The 19942-nt window shown below is 42.3% G+C and overlaps 1 protein-coding gene across 3 annotated transcripts in view; it reads left to right on the top strand.

Moving 5' to 3' along the window:
- Positions 1-19942, top strand: part of PCNX1 (pecanex 1) — a 143718-nt gene that overhangs the window by 18109 nt on the left and 105667 nt on the right. For all 3 annotated transcript variants that reach the window (XM_040975359.1, XM_040975358.1, XM_040975357.1), the window contains exon 2: positions 11696-11904. In XM_040975359.1, the coding sequence (XP_040831293.1) occupies positions 11696-11904 (209 nt within the window). The remainder of the gene's footprint in view (positions 1-11695; positions 11905-19942) is intronic.

The following is a 19942-nucleotide window of genomic DNA, read 5'->3' as shown; positions in this document are numbered from 1 at the left end:
GGTTCTAGATTGACAAATGTGCCTGTACCTTCTTGTTTGTATTTTCTGTTCTGACATTTTAATAACAGGTTATAATTTCCAGATGTATCACTTATTTGGTTTTATTACACCTTAAGTTTGATGCTGCCTGGTGACTTTAGGGATGGATACCTTAGCCTCAGAAAACCGTGTAAACAAAGGCAAGGCTGGACTCGTTCTTTTTTTTTTTTTTTAAGATTTATTTTTATTATTTTTTCATTGGAAAGGCGGATATACAGAGAGGAGAGACAGAGAGGAAGATCTTCCGTCCGATGATTCACTCCCCAAGTGAGCGCAACGGGCCGATACTATGCCGATCCGAAGCCAGGAGCCTCCTCCGGGTCTCCCACGCGGGTGCAGGGTCCCAAAGCTTTGGGCCGTCCTCGACTGCTTTCCCAGGCCACAGGCAGGGAGCTGGAAGGGAAGCGGTGCTGCGGGGATTAGAACCGGCGCCCATATGGGATCCCGGGCGTGCAAGGCGAGGACCTTTAACCACTTGCGCCACCGCGCCGGGCCCAGACTCGTTTTTTTTAAATGATTTATTTATTTTTATTGGAAAGGCAGACATACAGAGAGGAGGAGATACAGAGAAGAAGATCTTCCTTCCGATGATTCACTCCCCAAGTGACCGCAACAGCTGGTGCTGTGCCAATCCGAAGCTGGGAATCAGGAGCTCTTCTGGGTATCCCATACAACTGCAGGGTCCCAAGGCTTTGGGCCGTCCTCGACTGCTTTCCCAGGCCACAAGCAGAGAGCTGGATGGGAAGTGGAGCTGCCGGGATTAGAACCGGTGCCTGTATGGGATCCCAGTGCGTTCAAGGCAAGGACTTTAGCCAATAGGCCATGCTGCCGGGCCCTGGATTCGTTTTGGAAGGAATGTTTGAGAATCACTAATTCTCTCTATAACATTTAGATTGTCAGATATTTTTGTGGGGGGTATTGGGAGAGTACCTCTATGTGACCTTGATTTAGAAGTTTTGAATTGTGTTTTTGACAAACCCTTCTAGACAGGAACCGTTTGGAGACTATGATGGAATTATTTGAAAATTGTGTATTATTATCTCCTGTGTTTCCTATACTAATCTAAGTTGATCTTGGAACCTGGAGAAAAGCTCAGGTGGGAAGTCCATCGCAGTTGTGTATTCTCTTCCTGCTTGCTCTTGTTCTGTCGCATTCTGTTTCTCGTTCACCTTGTTACTGTGTGCTGTGTTTGATTTGTAAGTCTGGATTCCCTGCCTTCCAACTATCAGCTCAGTTACTGTCTGCCTCCAGGTTTTGTTTTGTTTGCATATGTGTTTATAACTACGTGTTTATAACTAGGTTTGGTTTTTAAAAGTATTATAATGTAAGTGCTGAATGCCATGATAATTGTTAAGGATCAGTTTGAAAATCAGGGTTCAAAATAGGTTGTGGTTCAAGCAATTTGTAGTACAATGTTAATGTGCTTTGTGTAAAACTGTGTTAGGTAACTGGTAATGGTGTTTGTTTTGAAGAAAGCTCTGTAGCCTTAGGGGTGAATGAACTGAAAAATTATTTTTTTCATGTAATAGTGTCAAAAGATAATGCATCTTAATATATGTGATATAACACTTTATAAGGACATTGATTTTTACCAAAATATATAAATTCAGATTATATAAAAGTCTTCTTTTTAGTATTGTTTTTTTGTATAGGAGAAATCTTATGAAATGTAAGAGTGTTTTGGCCTATTCATTTACATTCTTACTGTTAATTTATAGGGTAATTTTTCGTCACTTCTCACATCTGTGCTTGCTTTCGTATTTGCTTTGAGCTGCCCAACTGTAGATCTTACCATGGTTACTTATTTGCCCAGAGAACAGAGTCAATAAATTAAGATCTATTGATGATGGATTGAATGTATTATATTACGTTAGTCCCTTTTAACTAATGGTGTGGCATGAATTTTGACTATTAAGAATATTCTTCTAAGAATATAAATACAAAGTGTAAATATAACTATTGCTACAGAGATGTAAGTATGCAAATATGAACACATAAAAATATACTGTCTTGATTGTTTATGATTCTGTTTATATTAAACTGTGTAATATGTAGATAAAATCCAGATTTTCACGTAAATATGGAGAGGCTCGAGTTCCAGTAAGTTATTTGGCAAATCAATTACTTTTGGGGAAAATAATTTCTGAGTTGGTTGAAGAGATTGAATGCTGGCCCTCTTAAATTAATTAGGCTGCTGTATAATTGGATTATGGACATATTATTATTATTATTTTTTCTCTATGAGAATGTGTTTAAATCTGAACATTGAGAGTACTTCCCTGCGTTCTCTGTACAGCCCAGCTGCTGAAGGGAGTGTCTGACTGCCCCAGTTCCCAGGAGAGACCAGCCAGAAGGCTCAGTCCCAGAGCCTCTTCGCACCGATGTCAGGACCTTTCCTGAGTCCTGTGGGTGCAGCTTGTGGGTGAAAACTGGAGGCTTGTTAATAACATTCCTTCTTTCTCTGTCTCTCTTTTTTAACCTCTCCTTGCTCTCAATTAGTATTTTCTATGTTTATGGACAGTTTTTGCTAAACTTTTCTTCCTCCTCTGCCCAGCATTCCCTCCATTCTCTGAGCATGGGAAGTGGTATGTCTTTAGAGTTGAGTCCTTCACATGGCAAGATTTGCTATCCTTGTCCTTATGTGATTAAGCCAAAAGGATTGTTCAGATGGGATGAGCAAGTAGAGGCAGGGCCAATAAAAGGCTGTATCAGTAGAACTTTACAAAAAACAGTTGGTTCTTTTCCATATGAGTCATTTGTGCCCAGTGAGAACAGCAAGAGGAGTGACTGATTTGAGGCCGATTGTCAAAATTAGAAGGAAGCTATTACAGCTATGTAGTGTTATCTCTTGAACAAGCGCTAAGAGAGATTAGTTCAGATCTTAATGATAGATGGAACTGAAAAATTAGGATAAGGTTGTGTTTCTCTGACTCTCTGTTTTGAAATTCTTCTAACTTTCATTATCTACCAGATGTTTTTGCTAAGAAAAGATTAAGTTCATTTTTTCCCCTCTGGAAACTTGCCAGTGATTCCTTATATCAAAGCTTACTAGAAACACTGTCTGTTTTCTTTCTTAAGGTTTTATTTATATATTTATAAAGATTTATTTATTTTTATGGACAGGCAGATTTATCTGTCTGCTATCTGTTGGTTCACTGCCTAAATGGCAGCAGTGGCTGGAGCTGAGCTGATCTGAAGCCAGGAGCCAGGAGCTTCTTCAGGTCTTCCATGTGGGTGCATGGCCCAAGGAGTTGAACCGTTTTCTACAGCTTTCCCAGGTCATAAGCAGGGAGCTGGATTGAAGTGGAGCAGCCCGGATATGAACTGGTGCTGTATGGGATGCCAGTGCCACAACTGGAGGATTCGCCTCTGTCGGCATCACAGTGCTTCTTGAGTCAAGGTCCAGAGATTTCTGTCTGAAAATATGGGCATGCTCCCCGCAGACCTCTCTGCCTGCTTAGCTGGGTGCACACTTTTGAAGACTTGGCTTCTGTTTGCTAGCATCTACCAAAGCTTTAGGTTCTCTTAGTCACAAGTATTCAACATGTGTAAACGATGACTGTGCGTGAGTCTTCTCCTTTGTCCTCCTCCCTTTCTTTCTTCTCCTTCTTATTTGTTTTTTAAGAGTTTGTTTGAGAAGCAGAGAGAGACATCTTCCATTTGCTGGTTCACTCCCCAACAGCCTGTAATAGCTGGGGCTGTTTTCCCTGGATTGGAAGGGGAGGAGTCTAGCAATGCTGTGCCAGCCACCGTGCTGTGGGTTTTGTTTCATTTGTTTAGCACTGTGGATGCTTTTCTTCTGGAATTGCGTATCTTTCCCCTGTAAAGCATCTTTGCTTAGAATTCCTTTGAAGATTTTTTTCTCCTGTCATTTGTCTTTTTAAAACTCCTGTTAATCACAACCTGGCCTTCAGTTGGAGTCTAAATGCCTTATCATATCTCTCTTATCTTTTGTCTTCCTTCTTTGTTAATTTCACTGACTTTATCTTTCAGATCTTATACTGCATTGCTTTTATTTTGAATGACATTCTTAACTTTCAAGCCCTCTTATTTTCTGTTGTCTCTCTCATAACATTTTATAGTTCCTTCAGGAGTGCAAATAGCTATCCTGAGAATTTTTTTAAAGATGTATTTGTTTTTATTGCATAGTCAGATATACAGATAAGAGGCCAGACAGAGAGGAAGATCTTCCATCTTCTGATTTACTCCCCAAGTGGTCGTCAACAGCCAGAGCTAAACCAATCCAAAGCCAGGTGTCAGGAGCTTCCTCCAGGTCTCCCATGTGGGTGCAGGGTCCTAAGGCTTGGGACATCCTTGACTGCTTTCCCAGGCTGCATGTAGGGGGCTGGATGGGAAGCAGGGCTGCCGAGATTAGAACTGGTGCCCATAGGGCCTGGCGCAGTGGCCTAGTGGCTGAAGTCCTCACCTTGAATGCGCTGAGATCATATGTCGGCACTGGTTCATGTCCTGCCAGCTCTGCTTACCATCCAGCTCCCTGCTTGTGACCTGGGAAAGCAGTCGAGGAATGGCCCAAAGCCTTGGGATCCTGTACCCGGGTGGGAGACCTGGAGGAAGTTCCTGGCTTCTGGGTTCAGATTGGCACTGGCCCTTGAAGTCACTTGGGGAGGAATCAACAGACACAAGATCTTTCCCTGTGTTTCTCCTCCTCTTTGTATATCTGACTTTACAATAAAAATAAAATAAATCTTTAAAAAAGGATTTATTTAAAAAAGCATAAAAGAACTGTTGCCCATTTGGTATCCTGGCGCGTTCAAGACAAGAATTTGAGCCAGTAGGCCACTGCGCTGCGCCCCATCTCTGAGAATTTTAAAGTCTGTTCTGTCTGCCACGCCTCTGATTTACATGTCTTTCCTCCGTGCGTATCTTTCATTTTTTTAAAAAAAGTTGGATTTGATGCTGATATTCCTTGATTATTCATAATCAGGAGCATCAAATACCTACATGCGAGGCATAGAGTGTGTAGCGGGGGCTTTCCTGAGAGGTGCACTTGACAGGAGCAGTTAGACGGGGACTAGGCGTGTAATTGACAGGCCCTTAGATGTTGACGTCTTGAAGTCCTTTCTCTTGGGATCATTCCTTGTTGTCTCCTGTATCTGACTGCAAGCCGTGTGGGGCAGTCAGTGGTGTGGCCTGGACAGGCAAGACTTCTCTTAAATTTGAGTAAGTGGGATCCTGGCCCCAGGCCAAATATTACGTGGGAACCCTTGCTTTGAGATGCCTTCTTTGTCAGTGTTCTCAATTTCCTGTAGGACTTTCTAGAAATAGTCCCCCTAGGACTGATGTATCATATTGTCCAGATAAGGTCCAAGTCTTATGTGAACCTAGTCGCGATTTTCTTCAGCATAGGGTCCTCTCTGACCTCTCCGCTCTCTTTCTCTCCCCACACCCCCATGTGAGGGGCTGACTAGGAACCGCAGGATTCACATTGTGAAGCCATTCTGGGACCTGTTCCTGGCCCTGGTTCCAGGAGAGTGACTGAGCAAGCAGATGAAATCCTGCTGGCCAGGACTATATTTTTATCGCAAGATCACATGAGATTGGGTTTCTGTAGTAGAGCCGACTGGCTAACTTCACGTGGCTCAAGTTGTTAAGATAAAGACTGTTAAAAAAATTACCACCCACTTCATGCTCAGATCTTTGTGCTTGGTCTCCTCTTGTGTCTGCCTCTTGATCTCCTACTTGACCTGATACCCTGAGCTCTACTTTTTCTCTGGTAACTTCCCATCTTCTGTTTAGAAGTAGCTTGTTACAGTTCTTCTGTTTCTTCTGCTATAGTAGCTTGGAATGAGGGTTTCTGAGGCCAAAAAAAGAAAGCCACTCCATGTACAAATTGCTAGTCAGCCCCTCCCTTTGTGTGCAACATCTGGTGCCAGATCCTGACCCGGACTGGGGTGCTGCACGGACCTGCCCGCCGGCCTCTCTCACTGCCTGAGAAGCCCATCATCACACCCCCTCCGTCTTCGAGGCGTTTTCTCCTCTCGTTTTCTCTGTCTTTGTGGTTTCATCCTTTGGTTCCTTCTTGGCCTATGCCTGGCTTGCTCATCGTAGGCTTCTCTGCACCAGCTCTCTTTCCCCGCAGTGCCTACAAGACCGTTTCTTTTTCCCAAACCTCCTTTCCACGTCCCAGCTGTGATTATAGCCAGAATCTCCGGGCTCTTGTTGGCTCGCATACTAGTCCCTTCTTGGGTTAGGACAGAGGGTTGCTCGCAGTGCTCTGCTGCTCGGACTTACGGTGGGAGGAAGTAGTATAGAGAACTGTGAGCGTCTATTTGTCTCATCCTGAAAGGATAGCCGAAATGTTTACTTCCTAATTTAAAAAATTTTCATTTTCTTGTGATTCTCTTACAGTTTGTTTTTCTGGGCAACAACTTCAAATACTATGTATTTAAAAAAATGTCCTTTATTGTAGTGACAGTCTTTGTTTTCAGTCCCTGGTTAGTTGGTATGAAGCTGTCAAATGGTGACATAGGCCACTGAGGGTTTTTTGTTTCTATTGTCTTATACTCATTTCTGTGTAACTAGTTGAAGCTTTCCACAGTAATTCCAAACCATTGTTTTTTCTTTTTTTAAGATTTATTTTTATTTTTTTATTGAAAGACGGATATACAGAGAGGAGGACAGATAGAGAGGAAGATCTTCCATCTGATGGTTCACTCCCCAAGTGAGTGCAACGGCCGGTGCTGAGCCAATCCGAAGCCAGGAGCTGTTCTAAGTCTCCCACGTAGGTGCAGGGTCCCAAGGCTTTGGGCTGTCCTCGACTGCTTTCCCAGGCCACAAGCAGGGAGCTGGAAGGGAAGCAGGGCTGCCGGGACTAGAACCGGCAAGCATATGGGATCCCAAGCATGCAAGGCGAGGATTTTAACCACTACGCGATCATGCCAGGCCCCAAACCATTGTTTTCTAGTGTAAACTGATAACTTTTATGACTGCAAACTATGACAACAGAAACATAACACTATTGCTCAAAATTATAGTTTTCTGTAGTAAAATGCAGATAGGGACTTTTGCCTAAAAAATTTATAAAGCTGGATTAAAAAATTAATTACAATTATTTTGCTTGGAGAGAAAGCAAGATAATCTATTTCCAGAGTTTTGTTTCCCAGTGACACTCTTGCATATTCCTTGGTTTTGGGCATATGTTCTGAAAGAACAGTTACTGGCCTATGTTTGCTGATAGATAACACCTTCATGGATGAATGAAGCTGGTGTTGTTGGAGATTATAGGTGTGTACTTGGCTACCCTGACCTACAGGGAGAGGTGCTTTTTTATATTTCATTGTGTTTGAAAAGCAGAGAGAAGCAACACTTTTCCATTCTCTGATTCCAGCTGGCACCGCCTGAAGCCAAGAGCCAGGTCTGCATAGGTCTAGTTTGCAGGCAGCAGGGATCCAAGTCCCTGGACCTTCATCTCCCAATGTGTGCATTAGCAGGAAGCTGGACTGGAAGTAGAGTGGCTGGGACTCAATCTGATATGGGATGTGGGCATCCTAACAGTGTCTTAACTGTTGTTCCAAATGTACTGCTTCTTATTGTCTCTTTTTAAGATGAAGTTATGGTGCCTGGCGCAGTAGTCCAGCGGCTAAAGTCCTTGTCTCAAACACACTGGGATCCCATATAGGCGCTGGTTTGTGTCCTGGTAGCCCCGCTTCCCATCCAGCTCCTTGCTTGTGGCCTGGGAAAGCAGTCGAGGATGACCCAAAGCCCTGGGACCCTGTACCCACGTGGGAGACCTGGAGGAAGTTTCTGGCACCTGGCTTTGGATTGGCTTAGCTCCGGCTATTGGCGGCCACTTGGGAAGTGAATCATCGGACAGAACATCTTCTTCTCTTTCTCTCCTCCTCTCTGTATTTCTGACTTTCCAATAAAAATAAATAAATCTTGAAAAAAAATTTAAATAAAAGAAGACTTAAGGTGTGGGGATTAGCATTGTGTTGTAGTAGTTTAGGCCTCCTGTGACCCCAGGATTCCATAAGTGAACTGTTTAGAACCCCAGCTCATCCACTTCCAATCCAGCTCCCTTGCAAATGACTGCTAGGAAGGCAGTGGAGGATGGCCCAAGTGCTTGGGTCCCTGCACTCGTCTGGGAGACTAGAGGAAACTACTGTGCTTGGCCTGCCCCAGCCCTGGCCCTTGTGGCCATTTGGAGAGTGAACAAACTAATGAAAGATTGTGTGTGTGTGTGTGTTCTCTCTTTATAACTGCCTTTTTTTTTTTTTTCTTTTAAAACTGGGACACAAATGGTGCTCATATGGGATCCTGGGGCATGCAAATTGAGGATTTAGCCACTTTGCCATTGTGCTAGCCCTATGTCTTTGCATTGTTACAGGAGGAAATAAGCATCCTGTCAACCTGTTGGGCTAGATTTCTTTGCTTGAGCTTTTGAATGAAGGATGTGGTTACCTCAGTGTTTCTGTGATCCTAAGTAGCCCTTTCAAAAGTCCTAGCAGAAATGCATGTGATATCTTGAGTAGCTTGAACTTGGATGATATATGTTAAAGATAAGCTGTCAGAATTTAGAACTAAATTGTTGTGTAAATGCTCAGTATCTCAACATTTGATTATCTTTCTTCAAGGAAGAGAAAACTGAAATCTACCCCTTTTTAAAAATACCATTAGTGCTTAATATAAAATTTACCATCTTGATCATGTTTTATAATAGTCCTCTATTCTGCCTTAGGTCTAGTTTGTTTTGGGTTTTACATGGCTAACTGTGGTAAACAGAAAATTCCATGAATAATGTTTTAAATCCTGCACTTTTCTGAATTGGTGTGATGACCTGGTTATGAGCGATTCCTTTGTCCAACATACCCAAGTTTTGGTACCTGCCCATTAGTTTTCGACTGTATTGTGCTTCTGCCGGCTTGTTACTCTGCAGTTTGTGGTTAAGGGGGAACTACTGTATTACTTAGAAGCGTTAAGTATATTTGCATTGTTGGCAGCAGATCTCTAGAAGTTTTTGATCTTGCAAAATTGAAACTTCTGTTGTCTTCTTGTTCTCAGCCCCAAGCGGCCGCCATTCAACTTTGTGTTTTGGTGAATTTTACTAACAGATACCTCCCAGTAGCTGATGTAACTTGTGTGTATACATGTACACGTATTATTGTATATGGTACAGTAACACATGTTATAATCTGCTTTCTACTTTATAACTTTCCCCTTAATTTATAATGTCTCTGAATGAATCAAAGCACTTATTTTTTAAAAAAATTAAAGTTAGTTTTTATTTTGTTTCAAAGAGAAACAGAGATTTTCTGTTTGCTGATTCACTCCCACATACTCTTAATAGCCAGAGCTGGACCAGGTGAAAGCCAGGAGCTATAGCTTCCTCCTGATCTCCCATGTCGGCCACCTGTTACCTCTCAGGATGCATGCCAGCAGGAAACTCAATTAGAAGTGGAGCAGCTGGCTTGGAGCACTGTTGTTGGACCTCTGTCTTCTGTCCCCTAGAAAGCTTACTGTAATCACTGGCCGGCTTATGCACTTAAATCACATACTGTAAAATAGATGGGTAACTTTTGTGATTGAAGTAGAAAATATCTGACTTTGGTTTTCAATATATAGTGATTGCTTAAATTTTGTTGTATTTTTCTCTATGCTGAAGTAATTAATACATAAATTCTGCTCTCTTGAGTGTGTTTGTTTACATTTAGTCATCCACTGTTTTTAGCAGCATAACAATAGAGGGATATATTTTATCTAGAAGTATTTTAAACATTCCTAATTTTGGTGCTTTTAACAGAGGCAAATACTATAGATTATTGCATGTTAAGCATACTGCTCTATCATGTCCCGTTTGGAGGGGCTGTGAATTTACTCTTTGAATTTCTGTAACGCATATGTAATAATGTTGAGGTTGCTTCTTTTCTTGGCACTTAGTAGACTTTGCTGAGTTACAATAGAACTGTGAATGAGCCTTCATTGGTGTTTTACATTTGAAAGTAGAATTGGTATTGTGGCATATATAAAATGTATACAACAATAGGTATAAATGAAATAGGAACAAGTGACCTTGCTTTTTTACAAGTGTTTTATTAAGATGCGTGATCTTGGCCAGGCCATTCAAAGTAAGTAGGTTTCAGTTCTTGTCTGAAAAGGAGGATATTGAACTCAGTGATCCCTAAGAATTAGTAAGTCTTATGCAAACATTTCACTTGAAAACCACCATCACACAGAAATTTTGTAAACTCTACGAGCGGTGTGTGTGATTGTGTCAATTCAAAATGTGTGTGTTTCATGGTATCCTTTTGGATACCTTTTTAAGGGTTATTTAGGCCACTTTTGTTTTTGTAATAAATATTAGATTTATTAAAGTTGTCCGTTGAGATCTAAGAATTTTGAACTTGGCTCTTTACACATCAAGCATTTAATGAAAAGAATATTTGTTTATTTTAAATCTAGAGTTATATAAGAAAGGGAGAAACAGAGATCTTCAATCTGCTGGCTCACTCCCCAGATGGCCTTAACAGCCAAGGCTGGGCCAAGCCAGGACCCGGAGCTTTGTCTAATCTCCCACAGAGTGGTGGGGCCCAGATGCTCAGGCCTTCTCCTGCTTTTTTTCAGGCCATTAGCAGGGAGCTCGATTGGAACTGGAGTGGTCAGGAAAGGAATCGGCATCCATATAGGATGCCGACGTCACAGGCTTCAGTTTTCATTGGCTGCACCATTTTTAAGAGGTTGATTTTTCCCCCCTATAACTTAAGATCCTTATAATTTGTAAATGAGGAAAACGTTTAGAAGAATTATTTGAGAAACAGAGAGGTAGAGGAAGGAGAGAGAGGGAAAAAAAAATTTCACTTCTTGCCCTGGGCTGATTAGGTCAAAGCCAGGGGCCTGTAACCCAGTCCACATCTCCTATGTGGGTAACAGGTAGTTAGCTGTGTCACTCCTGTTGGCCTCTGGGACCTGCACTGGCAGGAAGCTGGAGTCAGGAGCCAGAGCCCATTCTCACACCCCAGCATCCTGGTATGAGCATTCTGAGGCACTCTTTGAGGCTAAATGCTTGTCCTGGATCTCTTTAGATTGTGTTTAAAAATTTATCATTCATTCACTTGACAAACGCTCCTTAAGTATTTAATTCTCTTAAAACTGATATTCCAAATATAGTTTTTTTCCTCTTATAAATTGTAAGCCTAAGCCAATGATTTGGCAATATTTAAAAATCTGAATTGTTATTTTTTTCAGATTTACTAGTGTATAGTGTGTAGGGCTTCTTAATCTAAGTTTTAAAAATATGACAATAAGGGATGGGCCTTTGGCCTATCGGTCAAGACACCTGTTGGTGTATTCATGTCCCATGTTAAGGTGCCTGGATTTGACTCCTGGGTTGGACTCCCTATTCCGTCTTTCTACTAAGATAGACCTGGGGAGGCAGTCGTGATTTTCCAAGTAATATAACCCATTTGGGAAGACCTAGATTGAGTTTCCAGCTGCTGACTTTTTGGGGAGTGAACCAAAAGGTGGGAGATTTCTGTATTACTCTGACACACACACTCTCTCTCTCTCACACACACACACAACTTAGCACTGATCATTGTTGTTTGGTATATGAACATGTGTTATTTTAAATATAGATTTCTATAATTGAAAGAGTGAATAAAATTTAGAATATTAAGGCGTCTTTTTTTTTCCCCCGAAGGCCCTTCCTTCTTCCATGATTATAGTCGCAGTTTATTGTCCTGTAATAGCTGCAGTATTCATTGTTCTGAAGATGGTCAACTATCGACTGCACAGAGCGCTCGACGCTGGAGAAGTTGTAGACAGGAGTGCAAATGAGTTCACAGGTCAGCGAGCCCAAGCTGAACAGGGCAACTGTTCAACCAGGAGAAAAGACAGCAATGGACCCAGGTAAGGAACCTCTGTCACTCCGCTTGTATGCTGTAGGTTCTGGCATGTGTGTAGTGATATGTTCATTGTGTTGTACTTGCTCTTGGTGTAAGATTCAACAGCAGCATTGTATCCTACCACTGTAAGTCAGATTGTAGCGTTAGAGCAGGGAAGATCTGGATGGCATGTTTGGGGCTTAAATCCATTTCTTTGGCCTCATTACTAAACAAAATAGAACAATATGCTATTGTGGGCAATTTTTTTTAGAAATCCAAACGAAAGCAAACAGATTAAGGACATAATTATGACTTGGAAATCTCAGCATTTAAAAAATTTATACATATGTAGAAAATGTGGCCATATCTTAAGACAATTGTGATATTTTCCTTTATGATGTCCTGCTTTAATCTGTCATGACTATCTTTGAAGTTTACATTCTTGCTTTGAAGACTTACCTATCCCTTACTAGGTCTCCACAAGACTGACTTCTTCGAAGTTCCCTAGGTGGATGTCACCTCCTCCTAGAGGCTTTCCCTCTTTCCCAAGCTTAAGTACACTCCGTCACTCAGTCCCATTGTCATCACATTGCCCTGCCTCCACCTGCCTTCTCTTTTAGGGGGGACATTTGCTTTATTCATAGTCAAGTTCGATCTGACCCTTTGGAAATATTAGGTGGTTCTACTGTAAAATCTTCACGAAAGTATTTCCTGTGTGAATACTTAACATATATTAGCTCAATTAAAACGTCAGAACAGTTGTATGAGATAGATGTTATTCCTGATTTACAGATATAGAGACCAAGGTGAGAAAGGTCAAATAACACAACCACTAATGCGCTGGAGTCTATGCCAAAATGCCATGTTCCCACTCAGCATAATGGGAACTAGTTCAGGTATCAAGGCACTGAATAATATAATGAAAAGTGGTTCCCACTGTTAAGCCAGGTAGTATTTCTGAATATGTTACAGTGCTTTGACACAGTTATATTCTTTTAATCTTTGACGTGATTACCCAGTTTGTTCATTAAATAGGTATTTTACCCTGGTAATAATTGTGCTCATTGCACTAATGTCTATCTGAAATTATCTTACTTGATCATTTATTTGCTTTTATAAACTTCTCAAGGACAGAAGCAATATTTTTCTTTGAGTTTTTATATTTCCACTAGCTTAATCAACATCTGGCATTGAAAGATACTCGGCAAATATTTGAAGTAATGAAAACATTTTTCTGTATTAATATTTTTGTTTAAACACAGTATTCCATTTTGTGTGTGTATCATAGATTAGTCTATTTTTAGTTATTTTTGTTATTTTAAATTTAAGGTTAAATGTTAGGAAAATCACTGTGATAGTTAAAAATTACTTATTTTTACTTACTTGAGAGGCAGAGAGAATCAGAGACAGAGACCCACCATTCCTGATTTGTGGTTTAGATTCCTCCAACAGTTGATGGTGGGCCAGGCTGAAGGCAGGAGCTGGGACTCAGTCCAGTCTCCCAGGTGGGAGGCAGGGGACCAGGTACTTGAGCACATTAGCAGGAAGCTAGAATTGGAAGTAGAGCAGGAACTCTCCCGTATTCCCAGGCAGTCTTATCTTGGGATATGAGTGTGGTAAGCAGTGTTTTAACTCTCCACTTGATTTTGCCATTTGATTTCTGTGGTTAGCCATTTAAAGACCTCTCTTATTATGAAAATATTTTACAATTAGGAAGTCACACATATCTCAGCCAACCAAGTGAAGAGTTTACATTTTGTTTACTTATTATAAGAGTAATTTGACAAAACGGTGATCCATATCTCATTGCTTAATTTTTCTGTTTATGGATTAGTAATGAAATGAAAGTATTTTACTTATGTTGTTGTCTTTTATACTGATTTTATGAATAAAATTGATATTTTTGGGGTTAATTTTTTTGCTGTTGATTTGGAGAAGGTATTTTTGAAGGCTGTTATCTTCTGTATCAAATACTTTTCTTCATTTTGTAGATGTATTTATATGCTACAACTTACTTTGAAAGAGGCCTGTTCTGTACCTATTGTTTCTGCCCTTGATAGCAATTTTTTTCTCTTTCCTCAAACATTTCAATATTCTCTTATTAGATATACTTTCAATTTTTTATCATTTAATTTTTTCTCTTAAATTGTCAAGTTGAAAATATTCTTTGTTCAGATGTATGTCCTAATACCATTCATTAAATAATGTATTTTTCTCCAATAATTTAGATGTTTCCTTTTCCTTGTACATGTATATGTGTACAGTTGTTCCCAGCTGTCTCGGGGGATTGATTCTAGGATCCTTTGCAGGTATCAAAATCCACAGGTGATCCAGTCCCTTATATAAAATGGAGCAAATTGCTACAGGTTGTTTAAGGAATCATGCCAGAATATTTTTCATTTGCAGTAGCTTGCATCTGAGGAAACAGATCTGCATATGGAGGGCTGATGGTCAGTCAGCGTCTGGTCTGCTCTTTGTTTTCTGTCTTGTTGATCCTTTTTGTTGGTATTTGTATTTAATTTGGAAAATCTTAACCTTTGATGTGGGAAATTTCATACAGGGACATGGATTAGATTTCTTTTTGTCATCCATTTATTCACTTATCATTTCTGTCTCATGAAATTTCAGATTTTAATGCATCTAACATATTTCCTAAGTCTGTGTTTTCTGTTTATGTTAATAAATGTGTACTCTTATAATGACTAAGCAAGCAAAATGTAAACTCCACACTTAGTTGGCTGAGATGTGCGTTGCTTCCTAACCTTGTTGTAAAACCTTGGAGAAGTTAAGCTTTGGCTTCCACATCACAGTGACCAGGCAAATAACAGTATTAATCTCACGGCATGATTATAGGTGAAAAGTTAGATAATATAGGCAAGGCACTCTGGACAATTTGAGACATGGTAGCCACTCTAAAACTATTCTAATTGTTTCTAGGTATTTTATTTATTTTATATTTTATAAATAAATAATATGTTTGTGTACGTGTATATGTATGTATGTATTATTCTTTCCAATTATAATTTTTTTTTCTGTTTGATATTGTCTACGTGTGTGTGACTCATTTGGGTGTGTGACTGGGTGGGAAGGTTCAGGTACGGAGGAAGGTAGGTGGGACAGATGTTTCAGTTTTCTTTTTTTCTCCGGTGTCCACATGGGAGGAGAAGAAAGGTGTCCTTCTTGCTGTCAAACTGCATTAGCACCTGGGGACGGGGAATGGTCATTTAATAATTTCTTAGAGACCCCCATGTGCAGGAAGAAGAGTATTTCAAAGATGTTACTAGGGCGGTTTTGATAATTCTGAGAAGTTGTTGATTTTGTTGGTCCAGGGTTGAGAAAATATTTCCAAGACCTATTCATCGATGAAGTCCAAGTTAGTGCATCTGCAGACCCAGGAACATGTTGCAAAGTTTGGTCAGAAGAAATGTTCAACCTGTTCTCTTTTCCATCTTTTAACATAGCGGTTGATGTCCCCTCCTGGCCTAGGCGAGCTGGCCATCTTGTCTCCTGTGTGTATCTGGGCATGCTGTCCGCTGCACAGGCATCAGCAACAAGGAGACCTAGTGCTGATACATGCACTAAAGGTTGAACCGCACATCTGTGATTTTTCCCTGTGGCTGGGGTCTTGAGTCCAGCAGTTTAGTCATGGAGTTCCTCAAGAAAATTTACCTAGAATGATCTCAGTCTTGACTCTTAGGTGCGCTAGCCAGTGCAGGGTCAGGTTGGGTCTGTCACCTGTACCATCCGGCACACAGAATAATAGATGCAAGCTGCCTGGTCAGTTGTGGCCCAGCTCCATACCTCACAAGAAGTGATGGGAACTGCAGCCCGTCACAGACCTGGTTCTTGCACATATCAGCAGTTGCTGCAACTTAGTCTGGGAGTCCCTAAATAATCCCAAAGGCCCAACCCTAGCCTCTGCTGCAGCACAGCCTGGCCCAGCCCACATCCCATCCAGCTCTCGTGCACGCCTGTGAGTGCTACAGCTTGGCTTAGCCTGACATGCCCACAGAAGTAGCAGCCCAGCAAGAGAGTCCCTGAGGTTCCCTTAGAAGGTCTGCTGCCAGTCCCAGGTCTTGCATGTGCCAGCAGGTTATGTGTCCAAGTTTGAGATGGCCTGCCCCCAGTCTCATTTGTTAGCAGGTGCTTCTGTCCTGCTCTTGTTGGCAAGTGTAGCAGCCCAGCCTTACCTGACCTACCCTCAGCCCTCATGTGAACTGCAAGGTGTTGCTGTCCAACCTGGCTTGGCTTAACACCCTGTCCTGACTCTTACATATGCCAGTGTATGCTGGGGGCTGACCCTACCCAGCCTGCCCCAAGACATGGCTCACACATGTGCCAGTAGGTACTATAGCCCACCCTGGTCTAGCATGTTTTTGGCCCCAGCTCTTGCACTCATCAGTGGGAGCTGCTGTCTAGCAAGGGAGTTTCCCAAGTTCCCCTATTAGGCTCACTCCCAGTAACAGATATTGTGTATATTGGTGGGTGATGCTGCCCAGACTGACATGGCTGGCCTCCAGTGCTGGCATTCACCGACGAGTACTGTGGCCTAGTACAACTGGTCCACACACAGTCCGGCTCTCACTGATGGGTGCTACAGTCTAACCCAGTCTGGCCCACTCACAGACCCGCTGCCATGTGACCTAGTGAGTGCTGTGGCTATATTTGGCCTGTCCCACACACACCCTGGCTCTCACAATTGCCAGTGGTTGCTGCAGCTTTGTCCAGCCTGATCTGCCCACAGCCACAGCTTTCATATTTACCATTAGGGGCTGCAGCCCATCCGGGAGTCCCCAGAATTCCTGTACCAGGCTCTTTCCCAGCCGCAGGTTTTGACTGTGCTGGCGGGTTCTTCAACCCAGCCTGACATGCCCACCCTCAGTCTCAGCTCTCACTGGTGGGTATGGCAACATAGCCCAGCTGGGCATGACCCACACTCTGTCCTAATTCTCCTCTGTGCCAGAAGGTGCTGAGACCTGGTCCACTCTGGATTATTCCCAGGTTCAGCCCACACAAATGCTGAGTGTAGCAGCCTTGGCCTGCCCCCAGCCCCTGGCTGTTGTGCTCCCCAGCGGGAGCTGTGGACTAATAGGGGAGTTCTCCATTTTTTTTTTTACCAGGCCTGCTCCCAGTCCTGGATGGCAGCGGCCCTGATTGGTTTGGTCTGCCCTTAGTCCCAGCCTTTGCATGTGCCAGCGGATGCGGCAGTCTGCCCTGCCTGACCTCTTCCTAGCCACAGCTCCTGTGAGTGTTGGTTGGGTTCCATAGTCCTGCTTTACTCACACCATTACCATCCCCAGCTCTGAATAAATAGGCAGCTGCTGTAGTCCCGCAAAGGCAAGCCCACATTCCCCTACACCAAGTTCCCAGATCTGGTTCTCCCACGTGTTCGTGGGTGCTCTGACCCAGCCTGACATGAACCACTCCCTGCTTTGACACTCTCAGGTGAGTACTATGGTCTAGACCAATCCAGCACGCCCTTCAGCCACAGCTTTTGCATGTTCCAACAGGCAGCAGCTGATGCTATTTAGCCCAGCCCAGGTCTTCCACATTGGTGGGTGCCTTGGCTCAGACAAACCCTCTGGTTTCCCCCCTCTAAAACACTCCATCTTCGCTCCCTAACTTACCTGTGAATGCAGTGGTCCAGTCTGTGGGAGGCCCCAGAAGTCATTCCTTCTCTGTCAAATATGTACTCAGCTGCTCCCATTCCAATATATCTCCAGACCCTCTTCACCAAGCAATCTGCAGTCTTGCGTCCCTGCTCCCCGCCCCAACCCGCCTGGCTGCTGGGATGGCTTCCTAGGCCAGAGTTCCCTACCTTCCCCACACGGAAAAAGAAGGGGGAAAAATACTAAGAGTAAGAATAAGCAACTGTGCTGGCATACTGGAATAGTTAACACTAACATGGGATTAACCAAGCCCAGAATGTCCACCAGCTCCTGGCTGTTTTTCTCAGCAGTGGAACACATGTATAAGTACAAGGCAGCTTAGACGGTTTGTATTGCTCTTGCTACTGAAATGCTTTCCTATTAACTATAATTTTAAGAAAATATTGTGAAATACAAATTGTAATTGGACTGAAATTTTTTTTTGAAATTTTTGTAAAATTTAATTGGACTTGGTGCAATGACTCAATTGGCTAATCTTCACCGTGCAAGCATTCTTCTTCTTCTTTTTAAAAAGATTTATGTTTTTGAATTGGAAAGTCAGTTATACATAGAGGAGAAAAGACAGAGGAAGATCTTCCATCCACTGATTACTTCCCAAGTGGCTGCAATGGCTGGAGCTGAGCCGATCCGAAGCCAGGAGCCAGGAGCCTCTCTTCCTTGTCTCCCACAGGGAGACTCAGCTCTGGCAGTTGAAGCTTTGGGGAGTAAACCAAATGGCTCTTCTCTGTAAATTTGCCTTTCCAATAAAAATAAATAAATCTTCAAAAATTTTTGATTATTATTTTCAGTGATGCAATTTTGTGGATAAAGTGATTCCTCTTCTTCTCCCCTCCATTTCTTCTTCCACATTTTCCCATATATAATTACTATCAGTGCCTGGGGATGGAGGCGATTATTTGATGTTGCCTTAGAGACCCCAAAGTGTGAAAGAATGCTCCAAGTGCTCCTGAGTCCAGTGGTCCCATGTAGGCACCAGTCCAAGTTCTAGCTGCTCCATTTTCCATCCTGTTCCTGCGCATGTGCCTGAGAGAGCAGCAGAAGAATACTCAGCGCTTGGGCTCCTGTGCCCATGAGAGAGACCGGATGAAGCTGCTAGATGGTAGCCTTTTTTCCCCTTTACTTGGCAATTGAAGCTATTTGAGGAGAAAAGCAGTGGAAAGAAGATCTGTTTCTTTTTTTTTTTTTTTTAAGATTTATTTTTATTATTTTTTCATTGGAAAGGCGGATATAGAGAGGAGAGACAGAGAGGAAGATCTTCTGTCCGATGATTCACTCCCCAAGTGAGCGCAACGGGCCGATACTATGCCGATCCGAAGCCAGGAGCCTCTTCTGGGTCTCCCACGCGGGTGCAGGGTCCCAAAGCTTTGGGCTGTCCTCGACTGCTTTCCCGGGCCACAGGCAGGGAGCTAGAAGGGAAGTGGGGCTGCCGGGATTAGAACCGGCGCCCATATGGGATCCGGGGCGTGCAAGGCGAGGACCTTTAACCACTTGCGCCACAGCGCCGGGCCCGATCTGTTTCTTTTTGTCTCTCCCTTTATGTCTGCAACTCTGCCTTTCAGATAAGTAAAATAAATCTTTTTAAAAAATTAGCTAAAAGTTTATTGATTACTCCCAGGTAGACCAAGTTAAAAGAAATGGGCAGAAATAGGATTATGAATTGTTTTAGTAGTCGAGTTCCAAAGCAACCTATTGCAATGGCATTCCTGGATTATTTTGAAATTTGGTGTAATCTTTTTTCCTAGTTCTGGATTCCCATTGTCTTTAAGTACTACATATGGGCTCCCCCTGCAGTGTGAACCAGGTACTATTCTCTCTTTCGCCTATCAAATACTTGTTTTTACACATAGCATCGTTTTACTTATTCTTAGTGTACTCTTCTAACTCAGCACACACGAATCTAAAATACTAGGTTTCCAGTTCTACACAAATAAGTTAGTGTCCTCTGTTCACTTAAAAAATACAGTTACAAACAGCCTCACCAGGATGACTGATGTCTCATGTGTTCATCATTGCGTCTGTAGTTCAGTCAGTTAAGTAGTGCTGATTGCTCTGTGTTGACAGTTGACTAATTTTTCTTGGGAAACATAAGGTAACCATTTCTTTGCTGGAGTGGTTTTATGTTACATATCGTAAAATACTTAGTATGCTATAACCATAATTAAGACCAGTTTCTAATGTTGGATCAGATACAGTTTGGGATGAGAGGTTTAAATATTTTGAAATCATGATGTGGTTATAAAACAGTTTGAATTGTCAGACTTACAAGTGAAGGATGACCATTTTTTTTTCCTCTTTGCTCTGTTAAATATGAGAACTTCTAAGTTTTATAGGAAAAGATCTAATTTGACACATAATCAACAAAGTTATAGGTGCCAGAATAATGATGTTGTTGTG

This window comes from Ochotona curzoniae, unplaced genomic scaffold (genome assembly GCF_017591425.1).
Source record: "Ochotona curzoniae isolate NIBS_2020 unplaced genomic scaffold, NIBS_Ocur_1.0 contig_2688, whole genome shotgun sequence".
In the NCBI taxonomy this organism is placed as follows: Eukaryota; Metazoa; Chordata; class Mammalia; order Lagomorpha; family Ochotonidae; genus Ochotona; species Ochotona curzoniae.
Note: the sequence above shows the minus strand (reverse complement) of the source record. Positions and strands in the feature narration are given on the sequence as shown.